Source organism: Capsicum annuum, unplaced genomic scaffold (assembly GCF_002878395.1).
Source record: "Capsicum annuum cultivar UCD-10X-F1 unplaced genomic scaffold, UCD10Xv1.1 ctg83355, whole genome shotgun sequence".
Lineage (NCBI taxonomy): Eukaryota > Viridiplantae > Streptophyta > Magnoliopsida > Solanales > Solanaceae > Capsicum > Capsicum annuum.
The window spans coordinates 438,032-462,372 of record NW_025894220.1 but is presented as its reverse complement, the minus strand read 5'-3'; the positions used below and the strand labels follow the sequence as shown (position 1 = coordinate 462,372).

Here is a 24,341-nt window from a genome sequence, read left to right as displayed (position 1 = left end):
ATAGCCCGCGGGGCTTGTCGGTTCATATAGCCAACCTCTAGCCTTGTTGGGGTGCCCAACGCTAGTCCACCGGACCCTGCGTTGCCCATAGGATTCCCGAGCCCTATGAGTACCTTGCACATTCCTTTGACATGCCAAAGCAAGCCCTTGAGGTTGTCCCTCAAGGCAGCACACTTGGGGTGGCCATCTGTCGACACACCCGGGAGAGGCTGGTAGGCTGTCACCATGTGTACCCCCCTTATATATGCTTAAAATAAATAATCTCAATGTCTGGCACTAGACATCATTCTTCCCGAGAATCATACTGGGGCTTAGACTATCCATCCGACCTCCAAATTGGGTGTCGTTTATTCCTACTCCTCTCTCTTGTCTTTCTTCACACCTCTATGAAGTTTCATCCCATTTTTATACTCATGGAATGAGTTATGGCCTTCGAACCAATCAACAAATTATGACAATGCCACTGGACCTTGGCCAAGTCAAGCCCCTATTTAAACGGATTCCAAATGACCCCAAATTTAGTAAGCATACCCCCTTAATATCAATACTTTAAATCAAAATCCTTATATTCTACTTGTAGCTCAAAATGGCACGACGCTAACATTGAACATCGCACACGATCCTCACCATGCCTCCACCCCTTTGGGCTTACACCAAGCCCTCTTCAAATTACCTTGGCACTCTTAGGACATGTCATTCAACATATCTAGATACTTGTTGCCTCATCCTCAACTTCAGCACATGCCACCTGCATAGCTGACAGGGGTGTGGCCTAGTTGGCACGCACAGTCTTGCTGGGTGACAGGCCCCAAAACTTTGGGGCATCAGACCCTCACATAGCTGAAGTAGCCATCGTCCTCAATAACATGCGACACCGACGATAACCCAAAGTTTACACCCTTGGGGATTTACATCGCGGCCCCCTAATCTTTGTGTGTAGGAACTCTTGCGAGCTCCTTTTAAAAATGGAGTCAGGCCCCTTGCCCTTCTCCCCCAAGTTTTATCCAAGCATGCACTCCGCACTTCAGCTCGGATGGTGTCTCCATGCCTGCACCCTCTGGTGACTAACTTTGCGGTGACCTTAAGTCATATCCGCACCATGCTCCTCACGGCCTTCATCTCGTTCGGGAATCTGTTTTCACCCCGACGATCCTACTAGCCCATCCATTTCTGGCATGTCAAGCCCTTCGATCCTTTGTCTCTGGCAGACAACTTTATTCCCTCCTAGACTTTTACCTTTTAGCTCATCATAGCTAGGTAGGCATCCCTCGATGTGGCATCTTTTCCAACCATGCCCTCATGGTCCTTTTCTCATTTCTTCGAGCGATGTCATTAACTGTAGCCTAATTTACCAACTTTGTCCCAACATCCTTCACAACGACCTTTATAAACCCACATTTCACCATGAAACCTTCTGGCATCTCATGTGCTCCTTGCCCATAGGCACCTCACAATCCATTGGGACGTACCTTTGGCAAGTACTTCCTATCTCAAAGTGTCGGCATCTGCGCACTACTCTGTGAATTAGGCACTTCGTTCAAAACTCTCTCTCTTCCTTCGCAGTTCTTCGATGTTTGGGGTACCCTCGTACCTTTAGCCTATGGCGAGAACTCCCTTGGTTCACCCATCTGCGACCTCCAACCTACTCTTCTACTCTTGGAAAGAACACATCCTCGAACTTGGAACCCAATCCATTTTCAGCGCTTTAGTTAATCCCACTTTGGCAATTTTCCTTACCCATAGTACTTTGGCACAACACCTCTTCATGAAATGGTTTGGTTTTTGACGTGCCACTCACACACCTGATGGATTTACCTTCACCTAACTTTAATGCCCATCTTCCGGCAAAGAAGCCTGCACTCAGGTCCTTCTTTACGTTGTCGCGGCCTAACGGTCCGCTTGGTACTAGCCTGGTTCTTGTCTTGCATAGCACCCTCTCAACTGCAAGCTCTGCTTGCCCATGCTGTAGGCTTCACTACCCACTCATCCTGCATGGCTCTTTTTTGTAGGGACTCTCCTGCCACTCCTCGCAGCCCATTGGATGGCTAGGTTTCGTTCTGACCTTGAGTCCAACTTCCTTAGATGGACCCCTTCCCACGTCTTCCAGCAAAGCTCAAGTCCAACCTTCTTGGTGGACACTTAAACTTGATGCCTTAATCGCATCCATGGCAAGATCTAAGCATGATCAAGCCCAATGTTTATAGTCTACGGCTTCAACTCTCTTGGAACATGGTTGCACGACCTGGCAAACATGGCGTATCCTCTTAACCACCCGACTTATCGGTATGTCCCCTTCTCTACCTCAGCCTAGACTCTTTCATAGCTGACCACCTTGTTTCTTCGCTTGGCATGAACAAACTATTTGACTGACAAGTTTCTGGTGCACTCCACCAACCTTGCTTGACGTCCTCGTCAAGTCCATGCTCTCTTCTAACCATAGTTTCCAACATACCGCTAACAGAGTTTCTGACGAACAGACGGTTCCCCACAATCAAGGACATTTGAGCACCAGGTATCCGATTGTCCAACTTTGTGTTCCACTCAAACAACATCGCACGATGACCACACTTGTTGGCCCAACATGCCTCTATAGAATCTCTCTGTATACAGTACCCACTGATTTGAAGTCATCCCTTGAAGATATCTCAATCACTCTCAGATGCTTTGAAGATGAATCAACCCACACAAACGAAGGTGGAATCAACGGCTGTGACATGGCATAATTCTGAAATGATGGGCCTTGGTTGACATAGCTAACTTAAGCATCTCAACATACAACCAATTTTCTTAACAAGGTAGTATCGTCTCAAATGATCTTCATGAGCACGACGAGTGTCAATTTATGCTTTGACGTGATCGCTGCAATGACAACCACAATCTGCTCTTACTTTTACATTTTGATACCACTTGCTATGCAAATGGTCTTGCTTTGATACCACTTATCACAGACTCATTCTTCACTGTGTCAGCGGCACACAATTTTGCCTGTGCGGCGCCCATGGTTCCCCAACTATGGGTCAGCCTTCCTCATTTCCCAGGTCTTTAGCACGATCATGTGCCTGTGAGAAGCTCGCCTTAGAGGTTTTCTCCCTTTGGTGCAGCTCTATCAACATGTCGCCAGTCATGGCCGACGTATAAGTAACTCTTGTGGCTCACCTTTAATCCTTGGATCTCATCCATATGCGCTCTTGGGGATGGCTACGGACATACTCGTCCCTCGTCTGGGCCTGAGCATCACCATCGCATGCATAGTCCTATCCTCAAGTTTGACATCGCCTCGTTCATGTGCACTTAGCCTTTGATTCGCCCGAGTAGGGCAACCCTCAGTTCTTGGACTTAGTCATAAACGTATTTCTTTTATATGCCCTCTCATGTCTTATGGCATAGCCAAACATAGCCCACGCAACTTGAATCTAACTTTTATAGCACAACGTCGCCCTATAACCGTGCTTCTAGGCCAACAGACCCTTGCTCGCTTGGCTGAACCTTGGCCAAGCTCACAAGTCATCTCACGAGTCTCTTGGAGAAAGTATCTCGATTGCTCTATCGGCTTGGAGGCATCCTTCAATCACTTAGATAGCCCACGGGGCTTGTCGGTTCATATAGCCAACCTCTAGCCTTGTCAGGGCTCCCAACGCTAGTCCACCCAACCCTGTGTTTCCCATAGGGTTCCCGAGCCCTATGAGTACCTTGCGCATTCCTTTGACATGCCAAGGCAGACCCTTGAGGTTGTCCCTCAAGGCAGCACACTTGGGGTGGCCATCTGTCGACACACCCAGGGGAGGCTGGTAGGCTGTCACCATGTATACCCCCCTTATATATGCTTAAAATAAATAATCTCAATGTCTGGCACTAGACATCATTCTGCCCGAGAATCATACTGGGGCTTAGACTATCCATCCGACCTCTAAATTGGGTATCGTTTTTTCCTATTCCTTTCTCTTGACTTTCTTCACACCTCCATAAAGTTTCATCCCATTCCCATACTCATGGAACGAGTTATGGCCTTCGAACCAATCAGCAAATTATGACAATGTCATTGGACCTTGGCCAAGTCAAGCCCCTATCCAAGCGGACTCCAAATGGCCCCAAATTTGATAAGCATACATAAGGTACCCTTAATATCAACACTTTAAATCGAAATCCTTAGATTCCACTTGTAGCTCAAAATGGGACGGCGCTAACATCAAACACCGCACACGATCCTCACCATGCCTCCACCCCCTTGGGCTTACACCAAACCCTCTTTAAATCACCTTGGCACTCTTAGGACATGTCATGCAACATATCTAGATGTTTGTTGCCTCATTTTATTCCCCGTTGCCTCATTCTCAACTTCAGCACATTCCTTCAGCACATGCTGCCTGTATAGCTGACAGGGGTGCGGCCTAGTTGGCACGCACAGTCTTGCCGGGTGACAGGCCCCAAAACTTTGGGGCATCACACTAGTATCTAAGTTATATTTGGAGATAAATTGTATCAGTATATTTCTCTTAATATTACTCTTTTTATATTAGAAGCTATTTTACTGGTACCACCAGGTTTTGAGATTTTTCTATGTATTGATCTTTATTTCATATATTCAGCATTTTTTTCCTTATATTATTAAGTAGTCCGTTACTAGCCGTTTCGAATTACGGGTTGGCTTGCCTACTGGTGGGTTATGGTAGGTGCCATCATGACCTGAGGAAATTGGGTCGTGACAGTTAGATAGGGTATTTGGCCATTTTCTTTTTAAAAAATAAAACACACCCCAATCTAACTCGCCCGACCCGGCTTGAGCCACAAAAAAAACACAAACAAATAACCTCCCTCATTTTTGCTGGTCAAATTTTTCTAACGAGATTAAGCCACTGAATATTTATCACTGCATAGCTCATAAAAATGAATCTACATCAGTGCAAACTCAAACAAATATACTGCTTTGTCAGTTCATGGATCTATATCAGTTACAACTCATGAAAAATGGCTCTTAACGGTCAAATCCAACATATTAGGCCTATTAATATTTCTCTGGATTATTGAATTAAGAGGTCTCCTTATGTGTCAAACGTGACATCTATTCATTCTTATGTCTTTATATACAATTTGGATCTACATAATTTTTTCATCATGTTATTTGCTCAGAAAATTTATCCACTAATTCTAGAATCTAGATGCACGTAGAATTACATATCAAATTTTAAAAGTTGAACATACTTAGAATAGAAACAGAGTTTGTAATAAATATTTTCTCTATTCCATACTTTTATGCTATCCTATTCCATTTTACTTTTTGTTCATTTGCAAACAACCTACTAGCACTGCACGTTGAAAGAGAAATATATTTGTTCATTGAGAAAATTTGACCAGGAGAGCTAAGGAAGATGTGTATTTGTTTGTATATTTTTCGTAAGTGGAATCTGGGATAAAACGGGAGGAGAGGTATAAATTAAGGTGTATTTTATTTTTGAAAAATGGATCATTTAGCTTTGATTTGGATTTTTCTGTTAAAAGAAAAGTACATGTAAAAAATTTCTTAACAACGAAAGTAAATTTGACTGCAAAAATATAATCTCGACGGTAAATGATATCAAAATATAACGAATGATATATTTAATCAATTTTCTAAAAAGAGGAGAAATTTGACCGTAAATTATAAAAGCAAGGATAAATTTAATCGTCAAATATGATAGAGATTATATTTAGCTAATTTTCTAGTGTAAAGGAATACATTTGACCCTTTTTCCTTCATTTAATTTTTGCTGAAAAAAGAGTTGCTTGTGGGATGTGTTAAACATTTAGATAAACATTAGGTTAAGGCAAAACATAATTTGACAAGTAGTTTCGAGTCCCTTTCGCTTGTGCTCCAAAACCCTAACTCTAAAACCCTGTGCAGAAGTGCCGATAACTTTGGTGAATAGACATGTCGGGAAGAGGAGAAAATAGTGATTCCGATGCCCCCGAAGAACTTACTTCAGTACAGGTTTGTTTAAATCTAAAAAATCTCTAATTCAAAGTACTGTCTTTTCCGATAGTTGAGCTAGTTGGTTTTGATTGCAGGGAATTCAAAAGCATGAGGAGATTAGAAAAGTTGAAAGAGACAATAATGCTAGGTATGCTCTCTTCGTTCATTTTTATTTTTGCTAAGATTTTTTTTTTAAGGGAAGTTAATTAGGAGTTAAAAATTCAGCTCGGTTTAGGTTTCTCTGTAATGCCAGTTTACTAGTTAATTTATTAGTCATCCGAGTGTGATAAATAGCTGAACTTTGTTAAGTATCCTGCTGTAAATTAAGCAGGTGTAGATATGTAGTGGGGCATTGCGGCGAATCTAAGATTTCTAAAACATTGGTACACTATAAAGGAAGGAGAAAAGAAAATGCATTAAGTAGGATTCGATCCTTTTTCTATAGTTAAATAACTTTAACTTTCAACCTAGTGCACCATTAAGTCGGTGCCAGCAGGTAATATTAGATCAATTGTAGAAAAGGTGTAGATAAAATATCTAATTTTGCTGTTAGATCATGTGTTCACGTGCACCATAAAATACATAGTAAATTTTGACCCTGTTCCAAACCCTCTGACTTAAATATCTAATTTTGCTGGTAGATCATGTGTTCACGTGCACCATAAAATACATAGTAAATATGTAATTTTGACTCTGTTCCGAACCCTTTGACTTAAATATCTAATTTTGCTGGTAAATCATGTGTTCATGTGCACCATAAAATACATAGTAAATTTTAACCCTGTTCCGAACCCTCTGACATCATGGATCCTTCATAGTTTAAGTTTTAAGGTTTGTATCTTGAGAGAGATCAGTACTGCGTTTTTGCTCATGGAAGTAGTTCTGGCAGTCCACTATTTTCTGCCAATTTTGGAATTCAATATGAGACTTTATTTTTTCCTACCAATGTTAATGAGATCGGTAACATGTTGATATAACTTCAAATTTTCAGATTGGATTCTAGCCTGGCTGCGTAATTTATCTGATGACAAGAGCTGAATTTAGTTTGATTGTCGACTAGAGGGGGTTTTGGGGATGGTGAGCACCCTCCAAGTCCAACATTGAGGTTGTGAGTTCGAGTCACCAAGGGAGCAAAAACATTGGAGCTCCTGGGGAGGGGTAAAAGAAAAAAAAATTAGTTTGATTGTCAACAAATGAAGAGGAAAAGATAATTTTTAAATACTTGACAAGTTATTAAAGAAATCTATTTGCTCCATACCTCTTTAGGCTTGAACTATAGAAAGTTGCTTTTTCTGTACAAAAACATAGTGTTGGGCGAAAAAGAGAAAGTATAAGCTTTTCGTAAATTGAGAAGTAAACAAGTGTTGCATCACTTGACTGGTTTCCAGTCTAGAATGTTTTTGTCTTTCTAAACTGGTCTGTTCTGATGGTTTTGGAGGATAAATGTAATTCAGTATTAGGTTCGAGGAAGTATGAAAAGTTCTTTTTGCCTTGCATATCTGTAGTGTGCATCTTAGATTTGCTTATGGTCATTTGAGCCTGTTATAATATAACATTAGACAGCTGACGCATTATTTAAGTCCTGAAACTAGTAAAATCTGCCTGTAATTTTTCATCTTATGGAGGATATTCATGGGAAATTCCACTGTTTAATTTGATAGTTTTTGCCGGTCTTTGCTTCATTTTTCATTAAATGACTGCTCTGCTGTAGAGTTGTTCGAGAAGGGAAGGAACGTCGTAGAAAATGGGCTCAAAATTTAACTCCACGACCTACACAAAATGATGAAAGCATTGAAGACACAAAAGAATCTGATAATGCCCAGGATTCAATGGACAATAGAGGAATGCTACCTGATGAGATTGTGAAAATCCTTGCAGCTCGTGAGAAGTAAGTTCGACGTTGCATTTCTTGGTGTATTCTTAGCTCCTGTCTTTTTCTCATACTTCTCAGTTCTTGAAAAAGGGTACTCAATCGTGTGCAGGAAAGTTTTCTCGTCAGATTCGGAGGAAGAACATGAGAAGAAGCCTGCCTCTAAAAAGAAAAAATCCAAGAGCTCTGGGTGAGCATCATGCTCTCTTCTGGTTTAACTAATATGATTTTGATCTCTCATATTTACTCAGTATTTTTGTTGGCTTGGACAGGTCTGGACCAGTTATTTTGAAGGATCTACCACCTCCTCCATGCTTAGAGAACTCACTGGACTTCTTAAAGAAACGCAAGATGCAGGTGTCAAGATCATCAGCTGTTCTGAACAATTCCAGTCAAGCATTGCGACTTCTGTCTACATCTGGCCTGCTACGTAAATGATGGCTGATGATTTTTTATTTTAGCTCAAGCAGATGCTAATGTTGTATTGCTTGCTTCAATGAGAAAAATGCCGTGGTAAAGGCGTTAAATGGGGGTGCCAGTTTTGGACACCGGATGGGTAAAACCAAAAAAAGGGTTTAACCAATATAACATTTTTCGATGGTATATTGCAATTGAATCAATACTTGTGTGTAACAGCTGCTGTACTGCTGTAACAGCAGCTCTGTCAAACTGCAGCTCTCACCTCAATCAAGTGATGAATCGTTAAGTGGTTGCACAAGATTATGAACTGCTTCAAAAGATCATGATATTCTTTTATATCTGTTATTTTTGCTTGCTGAGTAATGACTACCTATAATTAAATATATTCACTAAAAGATATTCTCTGCTATAGATTAGATTAGTGCGATTTAAAATGACTTAACTCTGCAGTATCGTTCCAAGTTCCAACTTCAGTGCCATGGCCCAGAGCTGAGCAAATTGGTACACGGTTTGATGCTATGTTTCTGCCAGAAATTGTGTGATCACTTCTAATTCAATGGAGTATCAAATTAAGTAGAGGTTTCAATTCCAGTCTTGCGTTAGAGTAGTCACCAGGAAAAGATTTCCACCAAAGAATCTGGCTAGCTCATATGGAGCATGTATATTCATAAATAAAAATGTACTCATCAAGTTTTTAGATGAGTTGACTACAAAATCCTCGAGAAAAAAATTAATGAGGAAACACTGTTCTGTGGATAACAGTTTTAACCTGAGTCAATTAATCTACATGATGGAGAAAGGCAGATAGCCACTCAAAATTTTGTACAACACTTGCTCTGTTTTACCCGGCCAGTACTCACTGGCTTGTAAAAGGCATCTCTTTCCATTTGAGAGATGCCAAAAGTTTTGGCTATATACAAACAAAACACATGGACAGAAGTACAAAATCTCCTTGTCTTAGCTTTCTTTGACCCTTTATTCACTTCCCCTTTGCAAACCAATCATAGACAGAAGAAGATATCTGTATGCTCAGTCAGCTATAAAACTATAGCGAGCTTGCTCCTGTGTGCTCAACAGAATATTCTTGCATGCCCACCCCAAAGACAACATATGCTCATAAAAGAGGCTCAAGTTTTGTTCCGTTAATCTCCTGCCATCTTCAACCAGGTTAAACCATTGCTTGAGAACTGCATTCGAACTACCACAAGCTTCTATACCCTTGCGGACATAGCTTGCCTGTCAAGCACCAGAATTGCTTATAGTAAAGAACACCAACATTGACCGAATACAAACCATCATAAAGAGCTCAGCAAAAAACCAGTGTTGCTAGATATGTTATTCGAAGTAAAACTATTGGTTTACCAGCATCCCTTAGTTCATTTGCAAAGTAAAATCATTAGTTCCAAATTACTACTATGAGAGTACGAGATGGATAGAATATCTTACATGCAATATGCCCCTGATCACATCTATAGTGCCTGCCCCTTCCCGCAGAGAAAGTAGGACACCATACTGTAATTGCAAAGAAAGAAGAAGTGCTTAAGAAACACATTCAGAAGAGTAACAGCTTGTCTGTCTCTGATTACAGCTCTCTTATACTTTTTGGCTATACATACCTCCTGGTTCCTTTTCAATTCACCAGTCAAACTCTCCGGACTCAAGAAATAGAAGTCTTCACTATTCAAAGATTGCATCGTCATCACAGATAGCTTTGCTGTGCAACATCTAGGATTTAAGCAACCAATTCTGATAGACCACGGCTCCCTGCCTGATTAAAGCTGATTAAGAATGTTTTTCTAATAATGAAGTAGCACTAACAGCATCAATAAAGCCTTGTTACGGTAAACTGCAAGTTAGAAATTACCTCGGCTCCAAAATAAGCCAATACCCTCCTTTTTACTCACCTCTTCAGGTGATGGGACAAATCCTTGTTGAATCCATGTGCTTATAATGATGTCAAGCCTATCCTGGAATAATGTAAAAAGGAGTGACACCCTAATCAACACATTAAGATGATTATCATTCATTCAATAAAGACTGTTAAGTAGGTCATGGTTATATATCTTCTGCTTAAAGCATATATAACCTTAGTTAAGTATCCAAAAAGGAAGTATAATTCAACTTGATTACTAATGCTTTTAGCATAGAGAACGAGGGCCAACCTTAGTTAATGTCTGCAGATGCACATGCTGTAGTCCTTGATAAATACCAAAAAGGTCAAGCACTGCGAAGATTGGGTACATCACAAATGGTAGACCTGCTTGCAATCTTTTATATCATTCAGAAGTCAGGAATCAACATTACAGGGATTAGCAGAAGCAGCACCAAAATGTGTAAACCAATTCTTGCTTTTAGGACCTTATTATATAAGGAAATTGTAGCAGATATATATCACATGTTCACTTCTCATATCAACAACAACAACATACCCAATGAAATCCCACAAGTGGGGTCTGGGGAGGGTAGTGTGTATGTAGGCCTTACCCTACCTCGTGGAGGTAGAGAGGCTTTTGCCTTGTTCACTTCTCATATCACAGATTAAAATGGAAATAATAGGAGCCATGTTTATAAACTGTTCCACTACAAGCACAACAAGATAGACCAAATGGATAGGTTTATGAAGGCAAATGCAAAGAATCTGTAAATAACTTCAAAATATAGATATAAGCTGACAGTGATACTTCAGAAATATAAGTTGGAAAAATAACAAACCTTGGGCTATTAACAGACAGTATGTTCAGGGTTGCGGCAAGTGTAAGACCAAGATTATCAAAGCAAACTGTTTGAATCTGAAACATAAACCAACAGTCAGATTGGAAAAATGAAATTAGAAAGAACAATTAATTATAAAACCACAGATCCAGCATGACATGATGAACTATTATAGAGAACCTGTCCTTTCGCAGAAACCTCGCCAAGGTTATCAGCAATTGCAAAGCTTCTATGAACAGCAGTCTGTTAACATGTCAACAGTAAATTCTCGAACAGAAAAAAATCTATCTCAAATTTGTTAATGTTACTGATAAATCCAGAAGACACTTGTGCTTATTCATATTGCTAAAAATTCAACATGCGACTTGGCTATTTGCTCAACTACAATTACTGCACATATCCATTTTCCACATTAACTGGCAAAAAAAGAGCAGTTACTCCCAGATAATTTCATATTTCACTTGCATGTTAAGAGGAGAAATTCAAGGTCTATAATTGCATCAATTATCTTCCAGCTGTTATACATATGCTAAAAACGGTTAATCCAAAAGACATTGTTTCTCTAAGATCTCTAGACTTATGAAAGTGAATTGGTCATTCACAGAAACAATTAGATAACTAGAGTACTCAACTTCAACTAATTCCACTTTCAGAAAGCAATCAACCAAGTGACAAAATTATGCAGCATCAGCTTTATAATGCCAAAGATGACCTGGGACCTCATAGTAGATTCAAAGCCTCCTAAGTGCAATATAAATATTTATTGGCCTGCTATTTTGGAAAATGCCAAAGGCACTTCAGATCATAATAGCCCTTTACATAAATTTTTTTGAAGAAATCAATTCATAAGTTGAATACTCAAATTGCAGTGGAATTGTTCGAAACTAAACAGCTTAATGGCAAGATAAGGTTAAAGGTACAGCTTATGGTCAAAATAACTAGCTCACATCTAACAAGTACATAACAAAGAGCTAAAGCTGGAGAATTTGAGATCAGATCCCAAAATAGCTACACATGCATATAAATATAATATCATATGTTTTGTAGTTGAGACTTACACTAGTTGCTAGATAACACGCAAGGCTTATTTGCTTGGCAATGTTGGCAATTGACGCAAGCATCAAAAAGTATTGTGGGAATACAGGAGTCAGCAATTCAACTCCAATGCTCAAACTGAAGAGAACAGATGTACAGAATCTTACTCTCTGCAGCCAACGCCATAAAACAAGGTAAGAAACAAGCAGATGAACCTTTTACAGTCTCTTGAGGTAATCTTGTTTAAAAAACTGACAATTTTTCCGTCACACCAGTCAACATTCTTAGAAAAGATATATAAGCATCATTTTTCAAAAGATAAAAATGATTTTTTATCATCAAAAATCAGTAAAACAAGCTTTAAAAGATGTGTTAGCACAAATTATCCCCTGTTGTTTTATGTTACAAAACTATACCTTAAGATTGGTATCAAAAGAAGATGCTAGGCTAGCAGTGTAGATGCACCTGCACAACCGTCCAAGTCCATCCTTCAGGACCCAATTTAGTGCGGCGGCTAATGGAAGTGAACGGGAGTGCCCAATTCCTATTGCCCGCAACATAGCCTGTATATACAACAGATTACACAAGCCATTGTCAATGAAGGTATTTGAGTGATCTGCACCTTAGATGCTAACTCACATTGTGCAGATACACAAATGTCAAATGAACTAGTGGTACCTTCATAAATATCACAATGACTAATTCCACAGGTGAACTACTAAAAGACTAATTATCCACATAGAGATCATAATGACTAATTATACCAGTGTCACTAGACAAATATCATGAGCTCCGACGGAAGAATCCAAACTCAACACTAAAAGTCTGAAATTTTAACTTTTTACTATTAATAAACAAGTTTTACAAGTTCAATAGCTGATATATGAATGTGCAAAACCAAAATCAAAATTTATTACCATTCACCAACAATTTACAAGTAGTCGAAATCTGACATTGTAGGAAGTCCAATAGTAGATAGATAGGAGGGTGTGGAGGACATGGATTAGAGTAGAAGGTCAGTAGTAAGCAATGAGTTGTCTTATTATCCATTTATATTAGTGGTTGTAGTATTGCCCATGTAGTTTCTTTTCCTTCGATTTTTGTTACTATTTGGTGTTCCTTGTGCCTCGATTATCATTTTGTTTTGTTGTAGTTCTATTCTGTTACTATTTATTGTTATTGTTATTGTTACTGTTTTTATCATCTATTATTTCTTGTACTTTGGTTACTTCTTGTTCAGTACAGCTTTATATTGTTTTTCCTTGAGTCAAAGATCTATCGGAAACAGTCTCTCAATCTATCTTTGAGGTAGGGTGGGTAAGGTCTGTGTACACTACTCTACCATCCCCAGATCCCTACTTTGTGGTACTACATTGAGTATGTTGTAGAAATTGAAATATGAAGATTCAACATCAAAATTCCAACTTTAAAACTATCTACGAATAATTTACAAGTTTGATAGCTGAAATACAGATTGGATACAAAATTGTAACTTTTCACCATATACAACAATTTATAAGCTCAATATACAGAATATGAAAATTGAATACCAAAAATAACTAGTTAATAGCTGAAACACCAAAGAAAAAAAAAAGAAGGCGTACCTGGGTGGCGAGAACTTGGAGAGCAGAACTGGAAACGCGATGAACAAACTTCCACTTGACGTATTCAAGATAATTACGACTAACTTCTCTCGGAAGAAAGAAATTTCTTATTGCCGAAATACAAATTCTGACCAACTTTTGAAGAGTATCTTCAAAATTAGAGTCTAAATCGGATATAGATAAGGCATTGCCATCAACAGAGACTAACTTTAAGTCTTTGCCATCCCAAATATACCTAAAATGACTATTTGAATTGCGAACCGAAACTGGAAGATAAAAAGGCACAGTAGTTTCTTCTTCTTGTTGCTTGTTCAACTTATCTTCTCCAAAGCTTAATGAGGTCTTCAGAAAATTAATTGAGGTTTTGAGCTTGTCTATTTTGGGCTTGGGAGATGGATTATTTAGTAGGCCTTGTTGTAGTTCAAAGTTGTGTAGGACGATTTTGGTTTTTTCTGGATTCCATGAGAAACAAGAACGGGCGCAGCACAAATTGGATTGCATGAAATTTTGCTAGAATTATCAATAAAACTCCTTTCGATTTTTTCTGTGGAAGACTAAGTTAGAAGTTGAAGAAAGAATATGTACGGCGGTGACAATCCACTTTTTAGCCGGGAAATGTCAGGGTTCAGATATTCCCTTGCTAAACATGCTTATTTTTCCGAAAGCTCAAATTTTGCGCCGGAACCTAATGGACGAAAAAAAAAAGGTCATTTGCACTTTCGCGAGAAAATGACAAAACTAGTCCCTTAAAAGGGCTTATTTGGTTTGAAAATAAGTTATATCCGGATTAATTTTATTGGGATAAGTTATGTTGGGAGTAGTTGTTCTGGGATAAGTTATCTGATATTATTTTTTAATGATTGTTTAATTTGTGATATTAAAAATAATATGTAGTGCATTGTTTGTAGCCAAAATGACCTTCTAAATTCCTGTATTATATCGATTTTGTAAGCTGGATACTTCTACTTACATGTTTGTCATCGGAACCCTTGAACCTATTAAAAAATAATATTTTACACTATTTAACCGTTGACCTTACCTATGTAGCATTGAAATGGTGGTTAGGACAAAGAGAGTATAGCCACTCGCCTTGGGTGCAACGCAGGTCAATTTTTGATCAATTTTACATTAAAATAATTTTAAAAATATTAAAATTTTAAAAAAATAAAAAGGATCCTTTTTTTGCTTCATGTTTTAATTTAAAAATATTTTTAAAAATTTAAAAATAATTTTAAAATATTTTAAAAATTTTAAAATATATTTTTTTAAAATTTTAAAATATTTTTAAAAATTTTAAAAAAATATTTTTTTTTCCTTCCCCACCCCAGCCCGTCCCCACCCAGCCCCATCCCACCCCACCCACAGCCCCACCCCAACACCCGTCCAGCCCTTTCCCACCCCCACCCCAGCCCGTCCTAACCCCACCCCCCACCCCAACACTCTTCCAGTCCCCCCACCACCTTCACTTTTTATTTTTTATTTAATTTTTCCTCAATTTAATTCTTTTCATTTTTTTGAATAAAAATTTAAATTTGAAATCTTTTTTTTTTTGGATTAAAATTTAAATTTGAATTGAAAGTGAGTGATAGTGAATTTTGATTGAAAAAAATTAAAATTTTTTTGAATTTTTTAAAGATATTTAAATTTAAAAATAAAAATTTTATTATGTTTGTATATATGAATTTATAGTTAAAAATTTAAATTAGTTGGAGAAGAATTTTAATTATTTGGAATGAATTTGATGTTTAATTTGTGAGCAAAAATAAAAACATGATTATTTAAATTTGTCTACAATTATAAATTTTTATTATTTAATTAAATTAATTTTAATATTTAATTTGTTATTTAGCATTTTAAAAATGACTTGGAATTTAATGTAATACTTTTTATACTTTTTTTATTTTTTTAATTTTATTTTTTTTAAAATGACGTGGCAGATAACGTGGCAGACGTGAGGAGAGTGTGTTACACTCACCAAAAAAGCATTTAAAATATTATTTTTAGTGGGTTCACGAGTCCAGATGACAAACATGTAAGTAGAAGTATCCAACTTACAAAACTGACATAGTACAAGAGTACTCTGGAAGGTCATTTTGCCTTGTTTGTAAAAATATATTGTTTGTTTACTAAAATACCCTTCACAATATTTAGCTTAATTATTTTCCTTCATATTAAATCATACAAAAGAAATTAAAAAGTTACTAATTTTTTTTTTAACTTTATTAGTTTCTTTTTCCTAAAAATATATGTTAAGAAATTTATGTTGATATTTCTTAAATATTTATGAAGCTCTAATAATTTATTTTAAATTATTTATTTTGTTCTAAATTCCATAAAATATTGATAATCTCATTTTTGTCAAAAAAATCCATCATAAAAAAATGTGAAAAAGAATTACTCTCATTTTTTCATTATTTAGTATCATTAATATTTGGAGAGTCAAATTATATTTGAAAAATAAATAAATTTTCAAATATTTTTAGCTAAATATATAAAAAAAAATTATTTAATAATTAAGCATGTGTTAAGTTAGAAAGGGAATGTCAACATAATTTAATAACTTGTCCATGATAAATTTGTTAGAAAAAATAAAAATTTATGTTCATGATAAATTTGTTAGGAAAAATGACAATTTAAAGTACGGTTAATAAACATTTCTACAAAATAGAAAAACAATAAATCTTTGCATCAATTTTGAACTTGATTGTATAAATAGTTTTTATAGTGTCACTATCATTTTTTCATTACTCATCACTATCGTAGCATTTAATAAGCTCATATAATTGTTCAAATTTAAAAAAATGAATGAAAATTTGTACAGAAATTAAAATTTAAATTAGGGATAAAATGATTAAAAAAAAGAATTAATGCAAGGACTACTAAAATCTCACATTCTCTCTTATATATAGTAGTAAAGTAAAGTTATATATATATATATATACATACATACATACATATACATATATACATATATATATATATATGTATATATATATGTATATATATATGTATATCAGTAAAATCATTTGAAAAATGTTATTAGCTATAGTTTTGAAAAAGGTTTTAAAATTATAGCTAGCTAGATTCTTCATTACTCAATATAAAAAAATTATTTATTTGATTCATATGATTTTTCTCTTTATTTGTAAGTTTGAATTTTTTACTTTCTCCAAAACATATATAACGATGAATCATGTAGTAGTTAGATTTATTTTTTTGGATTTTTAGATAAAATTATTTGAGTAAATTGGTAGAAAAGTAAAATAAAAATGATAAAAAAACTTGTGTAGAAACAACAAAGTATTAGACACAAAATTTTATAATTTATTTTTCATCTCATCTAAAAATTTAAACTTTATATGATAAGTTTCATATTCATTCGCATTAAAATCTAACCTATCTTGTTATACAAATACCTTATATTTTATATAAAAAAAAAAAAAGAAGTAAAGTAATGTATATAAAGTGATAATCTAAGAATTTGGAAGGCAATTGTATCTGTTTTTGAATTTTGGAATTAATTTTTTGATAAATTATTATATATTACTAATAAGTTTTTAATGTAAATATAAAATTTATGTCAAAATTATTAAGTATTTAACTTTTATTAAAATTCATAATTAAAATACTAGTATATATATATAGATGTGTGAAATGAAATCATAGATTTTGAGGGTATTTTAGTCATTATATAATTTAATACCAAAGAAAAATAGTTTTGGAATTGTTATCCCACCATTTGGGTGGATAACTTAAATAGTTTTGGAATTGTTATCCCACCATTTGGGTGGATAACTTTTTCCGGGACTAATTATTAGTCCCGAGATAAGTTATCCCAAATATTTGCAACCAAACGAGTGAGTTATATTTTTATCCCAAGATTATTATTTTATCCCGGGATTATTGACTTTAGTCCCACAAACCAAACGGCCCCTAAGAGGATATATTTAAAATACTCCTCGAGTATTACTTGAAAAATTTAGTTCTTTAAATTTACGCCTTTTGTCCTATTTTATTTTATGTGTCCTATTTGACCTGACACAAAATTTAAGAAATAATTAACGATTTTATAAAATTGTTTCTCTTAAAGTCACTTTCATATTTACTTTTTGATTATATTTTATTATTAAGTGATATTCAAGAAAAAAGACTTAAATGTGTTATTGAACTATCACAAGTGACTCGTTTATGTTATCAGTTAAAAATTTGGCTCATTCGTGCCATCGTCATTGCAAAATCAGCTCATCCAAGCCATTACTTTTTAACAGTGGATTTTCAAAAATAATTTTGCCATGTGACCTTTTATTAGAGGTCCATGTCATTACGTAAAATAAGAGAAAAGGGTCAAATATGTCATTTAATTATCAGAAATGACTCATTTATGCCATCAGTTAAATTTTTGGTTTATTCGTGCCATCACCATTATAAAGTCAGCTCATTCATGCGATTACTTTTTAATGGTGGATTTTTAAAAACAGTTTTGTCGCGTGGCCATTTATTAGAGGTCCACGCTATTAATTAAAATAAACCTATATTAACTTCAATATATCTGAAATTAGTTAGTACGAGGATTGTTTGTCCTACCATTTATTCCATAGTGATGAAATAAGTTATTTCATTTAAATGACGGAATAATTGGCATACGGATTTCTTTTAAGCCGTTATTTACAAATGATTTTTCAACAATGTATGCTCCCCTAATTCATGATGAGAGAATGGAGAAGTTCGTTGGTACGCCTTTTTTTTTTTCTTGCTTGTCCTAATCGTTCATTGGCTTTTTTTTTTTTATAACTTTGGAGTATAAGAGTCACTGAAATTATAACTAATCAGTTACTGTAGGATTAAAAAAAAATTAATATAGGATAGAACTTTAGAATCAACTATAAACAGCCAAAGGATATACGCTAATCACTATTTTTCTGATCAAAAAAATAATTATTGTCGTAGAAAAAATACTTTAATCGATGTGGGTCGGATTATGTTAAATGGATCGGTTCTTTTTAATGGGTTTAACATATTTTGAAATTAATATTGATTTATTTTAATTAATGACGTATACTTCTAATAAAAGACCACGTGACAAAGCTATTATAGAAAATCTACAATTAAAAAGTAATCATATGGATGAGCTGATTTTATAACGGCGATGTCAAGAATGAGCCAAACTTTTAACTGATGGCATAAATGAGCCATTTCTGATAGTTCAATGGCATATTTGGACATTTTTCCTTAATTTTTTTTTTGGCTCATTTCATTAATAACGTGGATGGATCATTGTTGATCACGTGTATAAAATGGTTTTGCCAAAAAATCACCAAACTCGGCTGTTAAAAAATAGCATGAATGAGCTTTTTTTGCAACGACAATGACATGAATAAGCCAAACTTTAAACGGATAGCATATATGAGCTTTTTCACAAAGTTCGATAGCATATTTGAGTCTTTTCTCGATATTCAATAAGGATAAAATGGGGATGATGCTATTAAATAGTTGTCAAATAAGAAAATATGACATTCTTTTATAGACAAATAAAAAAGAAAATGACAACACATAAATGAGACGGAGAAAGTATGTTTTTTTACTCTAAAAGTAGAAGAGCGATTGTTGATGAGCTTAGGGGCAGCTTACTTAAGGGATATTTTGGTAATGTCACTAACTTTTACCTGCTTAGAGAGTTGTAAATTTCTTACTTCTACAAGTGCGAATCTTTTATCCATGCCCTGCCACATTTTTATGGAGCTTATTCTTTTTGCTCTGTTATCCAACTTGGGTATCATCCTTCTCCATTCGCTGAATTTTGTAACTGTAATTTTTATTGATCTTGTTATGTTTCTTCATTTGAGCTAATTCTTAGTGTGTATATATTAGTTTCCCCTCTTCATTTGATCTTCCTAATTAATCGTGCATTTCTTCAAAAGTTTCAATATTCCCTAATTTTCCTACTCATTTCTTATGTCTTCCTTTTAATCCTTATAGCATGTTAGAATAGGGTGTTTTCTGCTAGCGGCTAAGTGTTTTGACACATCCAACTAGGTGTTTGTAAAATTTCTTCAATGAAATATACTTTTATACACTGTTTCGATGGTGATTTTTCATGGTATGATATAGTATGATTACAAACAAAATCATTTTTGTTTTAATTGTTTCTTAAAATATATGGTATGTTATGGCTTAATTTCATGAGTTAGTAACCATGAAAACCATCACATTGTCACCACCGATTTAGTGATATCTCATGATTTACTTATTTTTTTCAATTATGTCATTACTTAATATTTTATAATCCTATTTTACCCTTCAACCTATTTTTAATTTTTTTCTTATCCCACCTCCTACCCGACCCGACCCCTACCCAAAAAAATTGAGAGCTTTTTTCTTACCCACCCTCACTCACCCCTACTCCTATCCCTACCCCATCACCTACCAAACCCCATTCCAACACCAATATTTTTTTAAAGCTTACCCCACCCCCCATCCCCTATCGGATTGTCCCCTCTAGGGATGTGCAAAAATTGAACCAACCAATAAACCGAACCAATAAAAATATTTTGGGTTAAGAATTTTTAATTATTTTATAAAAAAATTATTGAGTTATTGGTTCGATTTCGATTTTTCTTATTAGGTTATTGGGTAAATCGATAACCCAATAAGAAAATACTAAATTAATATTTCACACACACACACACACATATATATATATATCTTAATCTCTTTTTTACTTCTACAAATTAACAAACATATTATTTCAATTATACAAACTCTTAATTCCTCCTGACTAACATTTAGTTCAAATTTGAAGATTTTTGTAAATTAAAACCCACCATGCAGGATTTTAGTTGCAATTAAGATTCGATTTCTTTTTATGTTAGTTACTACTTTTTCAATTTTATGAGTATTTTCTTATCAATTAAATCGAAAAAGAACCGTTAAGGACTAAACACCGATAAACCGATAAAAAATATCTTATTGGTTTAAAATATTTAAAATTCAAAAACCGATAAACTGAATCGACTGATGCACACCCCTAGCCCCCCGCCCCCACATACAAAAAGAAATATAATTTTTAAAATTTATTTTCTTTAAAAAGTTCAAAATCCCTATCCCTACCCCGCCCCCCACTCCACAACCCACACCCTCAAATATTTTTTTTAAAAAAAATTAATAATTTTTTCTTACCTCATGCCCTTATCTTATTCATTCTAATTCTTTTGTGGTAAATATATACAAATGTTTTTCGAAAATATTTTTCTATTTGCAAAACACAAGAAAATAAGTAAGAAGCAATTTGTTTTCCTAGAAAATATTTTTTTTGTATTCCAAATCGAACACACCTGTAGCATACACAAAATACACATTCAAACTTTCTACTTGTCATTGGTGGTCATTGGTGATGGATTTAGTTATCAATAAGGACAAAAAGAAGAGTAGCGTGGAGACTCGGCCCAGGATTAAGTGGGGTAGCTTGACTTTGGCTAGTGCTTTGGAAATAGAGGAGAAGTTGAAGAGTAGGGGGGCTTGGGAGAGTAGAGGAGGTACGGATAGTATGTGGGAAACGACTGTTAGTTGTATTAGGGAGACTACTAGAGAGGTGTTGGGTGTCTCAAGAGGTCAATCTGGCAAACATCGGGGAGAATGATGGTGGAATGAAGAGGTTAAGTGAAAGGTGGAATATAAGAAAGTGGCTTATGCTAAGTTGGTTGCGAGCAAGGATGAGGAGGAAAGACAGACGAATAAGGAGAAGTATAAGGTAGCTAGGAAAGAGGCTAAGTTAGCGGTTACGGCAGCTGAGACTCCATCTTTTGAGCGCTTGTATGCGACTTTAGAAGAGAAAGACGGAGATAAGAAGTTGTATAGGCTAGCTAAGGCCAGGGAGCGGAAGGTTCGTAACCTTGACCAGGTAAAGTGCATCAAAGGAGGGGATGTTACAGTGTTGGTGGAGGATGCTCTCATTAGGGAGTGGTGACAGTCCTACCTCTATAAACTTTTGAACGACGAGGGGAACAAAGGTTTCGTGTTGGGGGACTTGGAGAATTTTGAGGAGTGTCGAGATTATAGGTATTGTAGGCGTATCAAGGTTGAGGAGGTCAAGAGAGCTATTCGCAGGGTGAGGCGGGGTAGGGCGACGGGACCAGACGAGATTTCAATGGATTTTTGGAAAAGCACTAGCGGGGCAGGTTTGGAGTAGTTGACAAGGTTGTTTAACAATATTTTTAGGACATGAAAGATGCCTGAAGCATGGATATGGAGTACGATGATTTCAGTGTATAAGAACAAGGGAGACATCCAGAGTTGCAATAACTATACAGGTATTAAGTTGTTGAGTCATACTATGAAGGTGTGGGAAAGGGTGGTAGAGGTGAGGATGAGAAGGTTCGTGACGATTTCTGAGAATTAGTTCGGTTTCATGCCAGGTCGCTCGACCACTGGGGCCATTCACCTTGTAAGGAGATTAATGGAGTAGTTTAAGAAGAGAAAGAAGAACTTGCACATGGGGTTTATTGATCTTGAGAAGGCATATGACAAAGTTCTCAGGGAGATTCTTTGGAGGTGCTTGGTGGCTAGAGGGGTGCCCATGGCGTACACTAGGGCGATTCAAGATATATATAATGTGGTGAAGAATCAAATGAGGACGATAGGTGAAGATTCAGAGCACTTTTCAGTTGTGATAGGGTTGCATCAGAGATCGACTCTTAGCCCATTTTTATTTGCCTTAGTGATGGATGTTTTGACGCGACATATTTAAAGGAAAGTGCCTTAGTGTATGTTACTCACAGATGATGTGGTTCTGATTGGCGAAACTCGGGGTGGAGTTAATGATAAGTTGGAAATGTGGAGGCAGACGCTTGAGTCTAAAGGATTTCGGTTAAGTAGAACCAAAACAGAGTACTTGGAGTGTAAGTTAAGTGATGTGTCGCAGGAGGTTGGAGTGGTTGTGAAGCTGAATTCTCAGGCCATTCAGAAGAGGGAGAGTTTCAAATATCTGGGATCTATGGTTCAGGGCAATGGTGAGATTGACGAGGACGTCACGCATCGTATTGGGGCAAGATGGTTGAAATGAAGGCTCGCTTCGGGAGTTCTATGTGATAAGAAGGTGCCTCTGAAGCTTAAAGGTAAGTTCTATAGAGTGGTAGTCCGGCCGGCTATGGTGTATGAAGCAAAGTGTTAGCTAGTTAAGAACTCCCACATCCAAAAGTTGTAGGTGGCGGAGATGAGAATGTTGCGATGGATGTGTGGGCATACCAAGAAAGATAGGGTAAGGAATGAGATTATTCGAGAAAAGGTGAGAGTTGCCTCGGTGGAGGAAAAGATAGGAGAAGTAAGGTTATATTGGTTCGGGTACGTGATGAGGAGGGGCTTCGATGCTCCTGTGCGGAGGTGTGAGACACTGGCTATGGATGGTTTTAGGCGGGGTAGAGGTAGACCAAAGAAATATTGGAAGGAGGTGATTAGGCATAATATGGAGCAGTTACAGCTAACAGAGGACATAACCCTTGATAGAAAGGTGTGGAGGAAGCGGATTAGGGTAAAGAGTTAAGGGTGGGAGGGCGTCGGTAATAGTAGGGGTGTGCTCCTCGGTGGCTGGAGGTTTTTTGTTCGTGGCTAGCGGTGTTAGTTTATTTTGCTTACTGTACTAGTTTATATATGTACTTATCTTTTGTGTTTGGTATTCTGTTAGTTTGTCTTGTGTACCATACTAGTTATATACACTTATATTTGGGTTGGTATATGGGTATCGGTCCTAAGCCGGGGGTCTATCGGAAACGACCTCTCTACTTCTCCTGAGGTAGTGGTATGGTCTGCGTACACTCTACCCTCCCCAGACCCCACTAGGTGGGAATACACTGGGTATGTTGTTGTTGTTGTAAATAATGAAGTCGATTACATTTATTTTGATCTACTCTTGTATTGTTTTTGTTAGAATTTACATGAATTTAACAACTTAATATATTTACATGACATAATTTATGACAAATTAGCAGGAAGAAAATTATTTTATTAAACAATTACTAATAAATTTAACATTTACAATAATTAAGAGCATTTTAATAAACTTACTAGTTATGGTACAGTACCATAGCATCAAACCAAATAATAAAACTGTTATTAAACAACAGTGAACAATATAATCCTTCCAAACATTATATTGTACTATACTATACAATACCATATCATACCATACCATACATTATGAAACCATGAAAACTACCATCCACACAAAGTGTTATGCTCGATTATTATTTGTAAAATTCATTCAATAAAATACATTATTTGCTACCTTCTCTAATTATGTAATTTTTTTCTTACTTTTCAGTAGAAATTTGACGTGCTAACTGCATATGCTTCTTGGAATTTTTTTTCGCTCATGCTTAAATGTACACAGGCACCTGGACATAGCTTTCGTGGATTAGTGCATTCTACAGTAAGGTACTAAAATAGAATCAACTCTTGTAAATATTAAAGCATTTGATCTAAATATATCTTCCTTCCTCATTTTACTGAGACAAAGATTGGATTAGTTGGCGATACTTACCATTTTATATTTGGGTAATCAAACATAATTGTTTCTTCTCATGAATAATGAATTCATTGGATTATAAGCTACATTTGATCATGTTTTGGTCTACCGTTGACATACAATGATGATTTTAGTCTATAGAATTGTCTTCCTATTTGCAATTTGAAAGACCTATTTTAGGAAATTTTGAGAATTTAAATACCTTATCTCCTATTGTGACTCCCCTTCAATGTAAAA

The 24,341-nt window shown here is 36.0% G+C and overlaps 2 protein-coding genes across 2 annotated transcripts; one reads left to right on the top strand and one right to left on the bottom strand.

The window, feature by feature from the left end:
• Positions 1-5,668: 5,668 nt before the first annotated feature.
• On the top strand, positions 5,669-8,540 carry LOC124895634. Its single transcript, XM_047406072.1, has 5 exons — positions 5,669-5,965; positions 6,043-6,095; positions 7,659-7,835; positions 7,930-8,007; positions 8,090-8,540. Exons 1-5 carry the CDS (start codon positions 5,906-5,908, stop codon positions 8,253-8,255), a joined length of 534 nt encoding a protein of 177 aa, XP_047262028.1. The 5' UTR covers positions 5,669-5,905; the 3' UTR covers positions 8,256-8,540.
• Positions 8,541-8,859: 319 nt separating this feature from the next.
• LOC124895633 (protein root UVB sensitive 4-like) lies at positions 8,860-14,309 on the bottom strand. Its single transcript, XM_047406071.1, has 10 exons — positions 13,589-14,309; positions 12,401-12,547; positions 12,008-12,154; positions 11,130-11,192; positions 10,950-11,026; positions 10,400-10,505; positions 10,102-10,204; positions 9,854-10,005; positions 9,684-9,749; positions 8,860-9,473 (listed from the first exon to the last, which is right to left on the bottom strand). The coding sequence occupies exons 1-10, from the start codon at positions 14,087-14,089 to the stop codon at positions 9,267-9,269; spliced, it is 1,569 nt and encodes a 522-aa protein (XP_047262027.1). The 5' UTR covers positions 14,090-14,309; the 3' UTR covers positions 8,860-9,266.
• Positions 14,310-24,341: the final 10,032 nt, after the last annotated feature.

Coding starts and splice junctions, on each gene's coding strand:
- LOC124895634 (XM_047406072.1), top strand. CDS start 5,906: ATGTCGGGAAGAGGAGAAAATAGTGATTCCGATGCCCCCGAAGAACTT. Junction 6,096..7,658: donor GAAAGAGACAATAATGCTAG/GTATGCTCTCTT, acceptor GCTCTGCTGTAG/AGTTGTTCGAGAAGGGAAGG. Junction 8,008..8,089: donor AAAAAATCCAAGAGCTCTGG/GTGAGCATCATG, acceptor TGGCTTGGACAG/GTCTGGACCAGTTATTTTGA.
- LOC124895633 (XM_047406071.1), bottom strand. CDS start 14,089: ATGCAATCCAATTTGTGCTGCGCCCGTTCTTGTTTCTCATGGAATCCA. Junction 9,750..9,853: donor AATTGAAAAGGAACCAGGAG/GTATGTATAGCC, acceptor TTGCAATTACAG/TATGGTGTCCTACTTTCTCT. Junction 9,474..9,683: donor TGATCAGGGGCATATTGCAT/GTAAGATATTCT, acceptor GGTGCTTGACAG/GCAAGCTATGTCCGCAAGGG.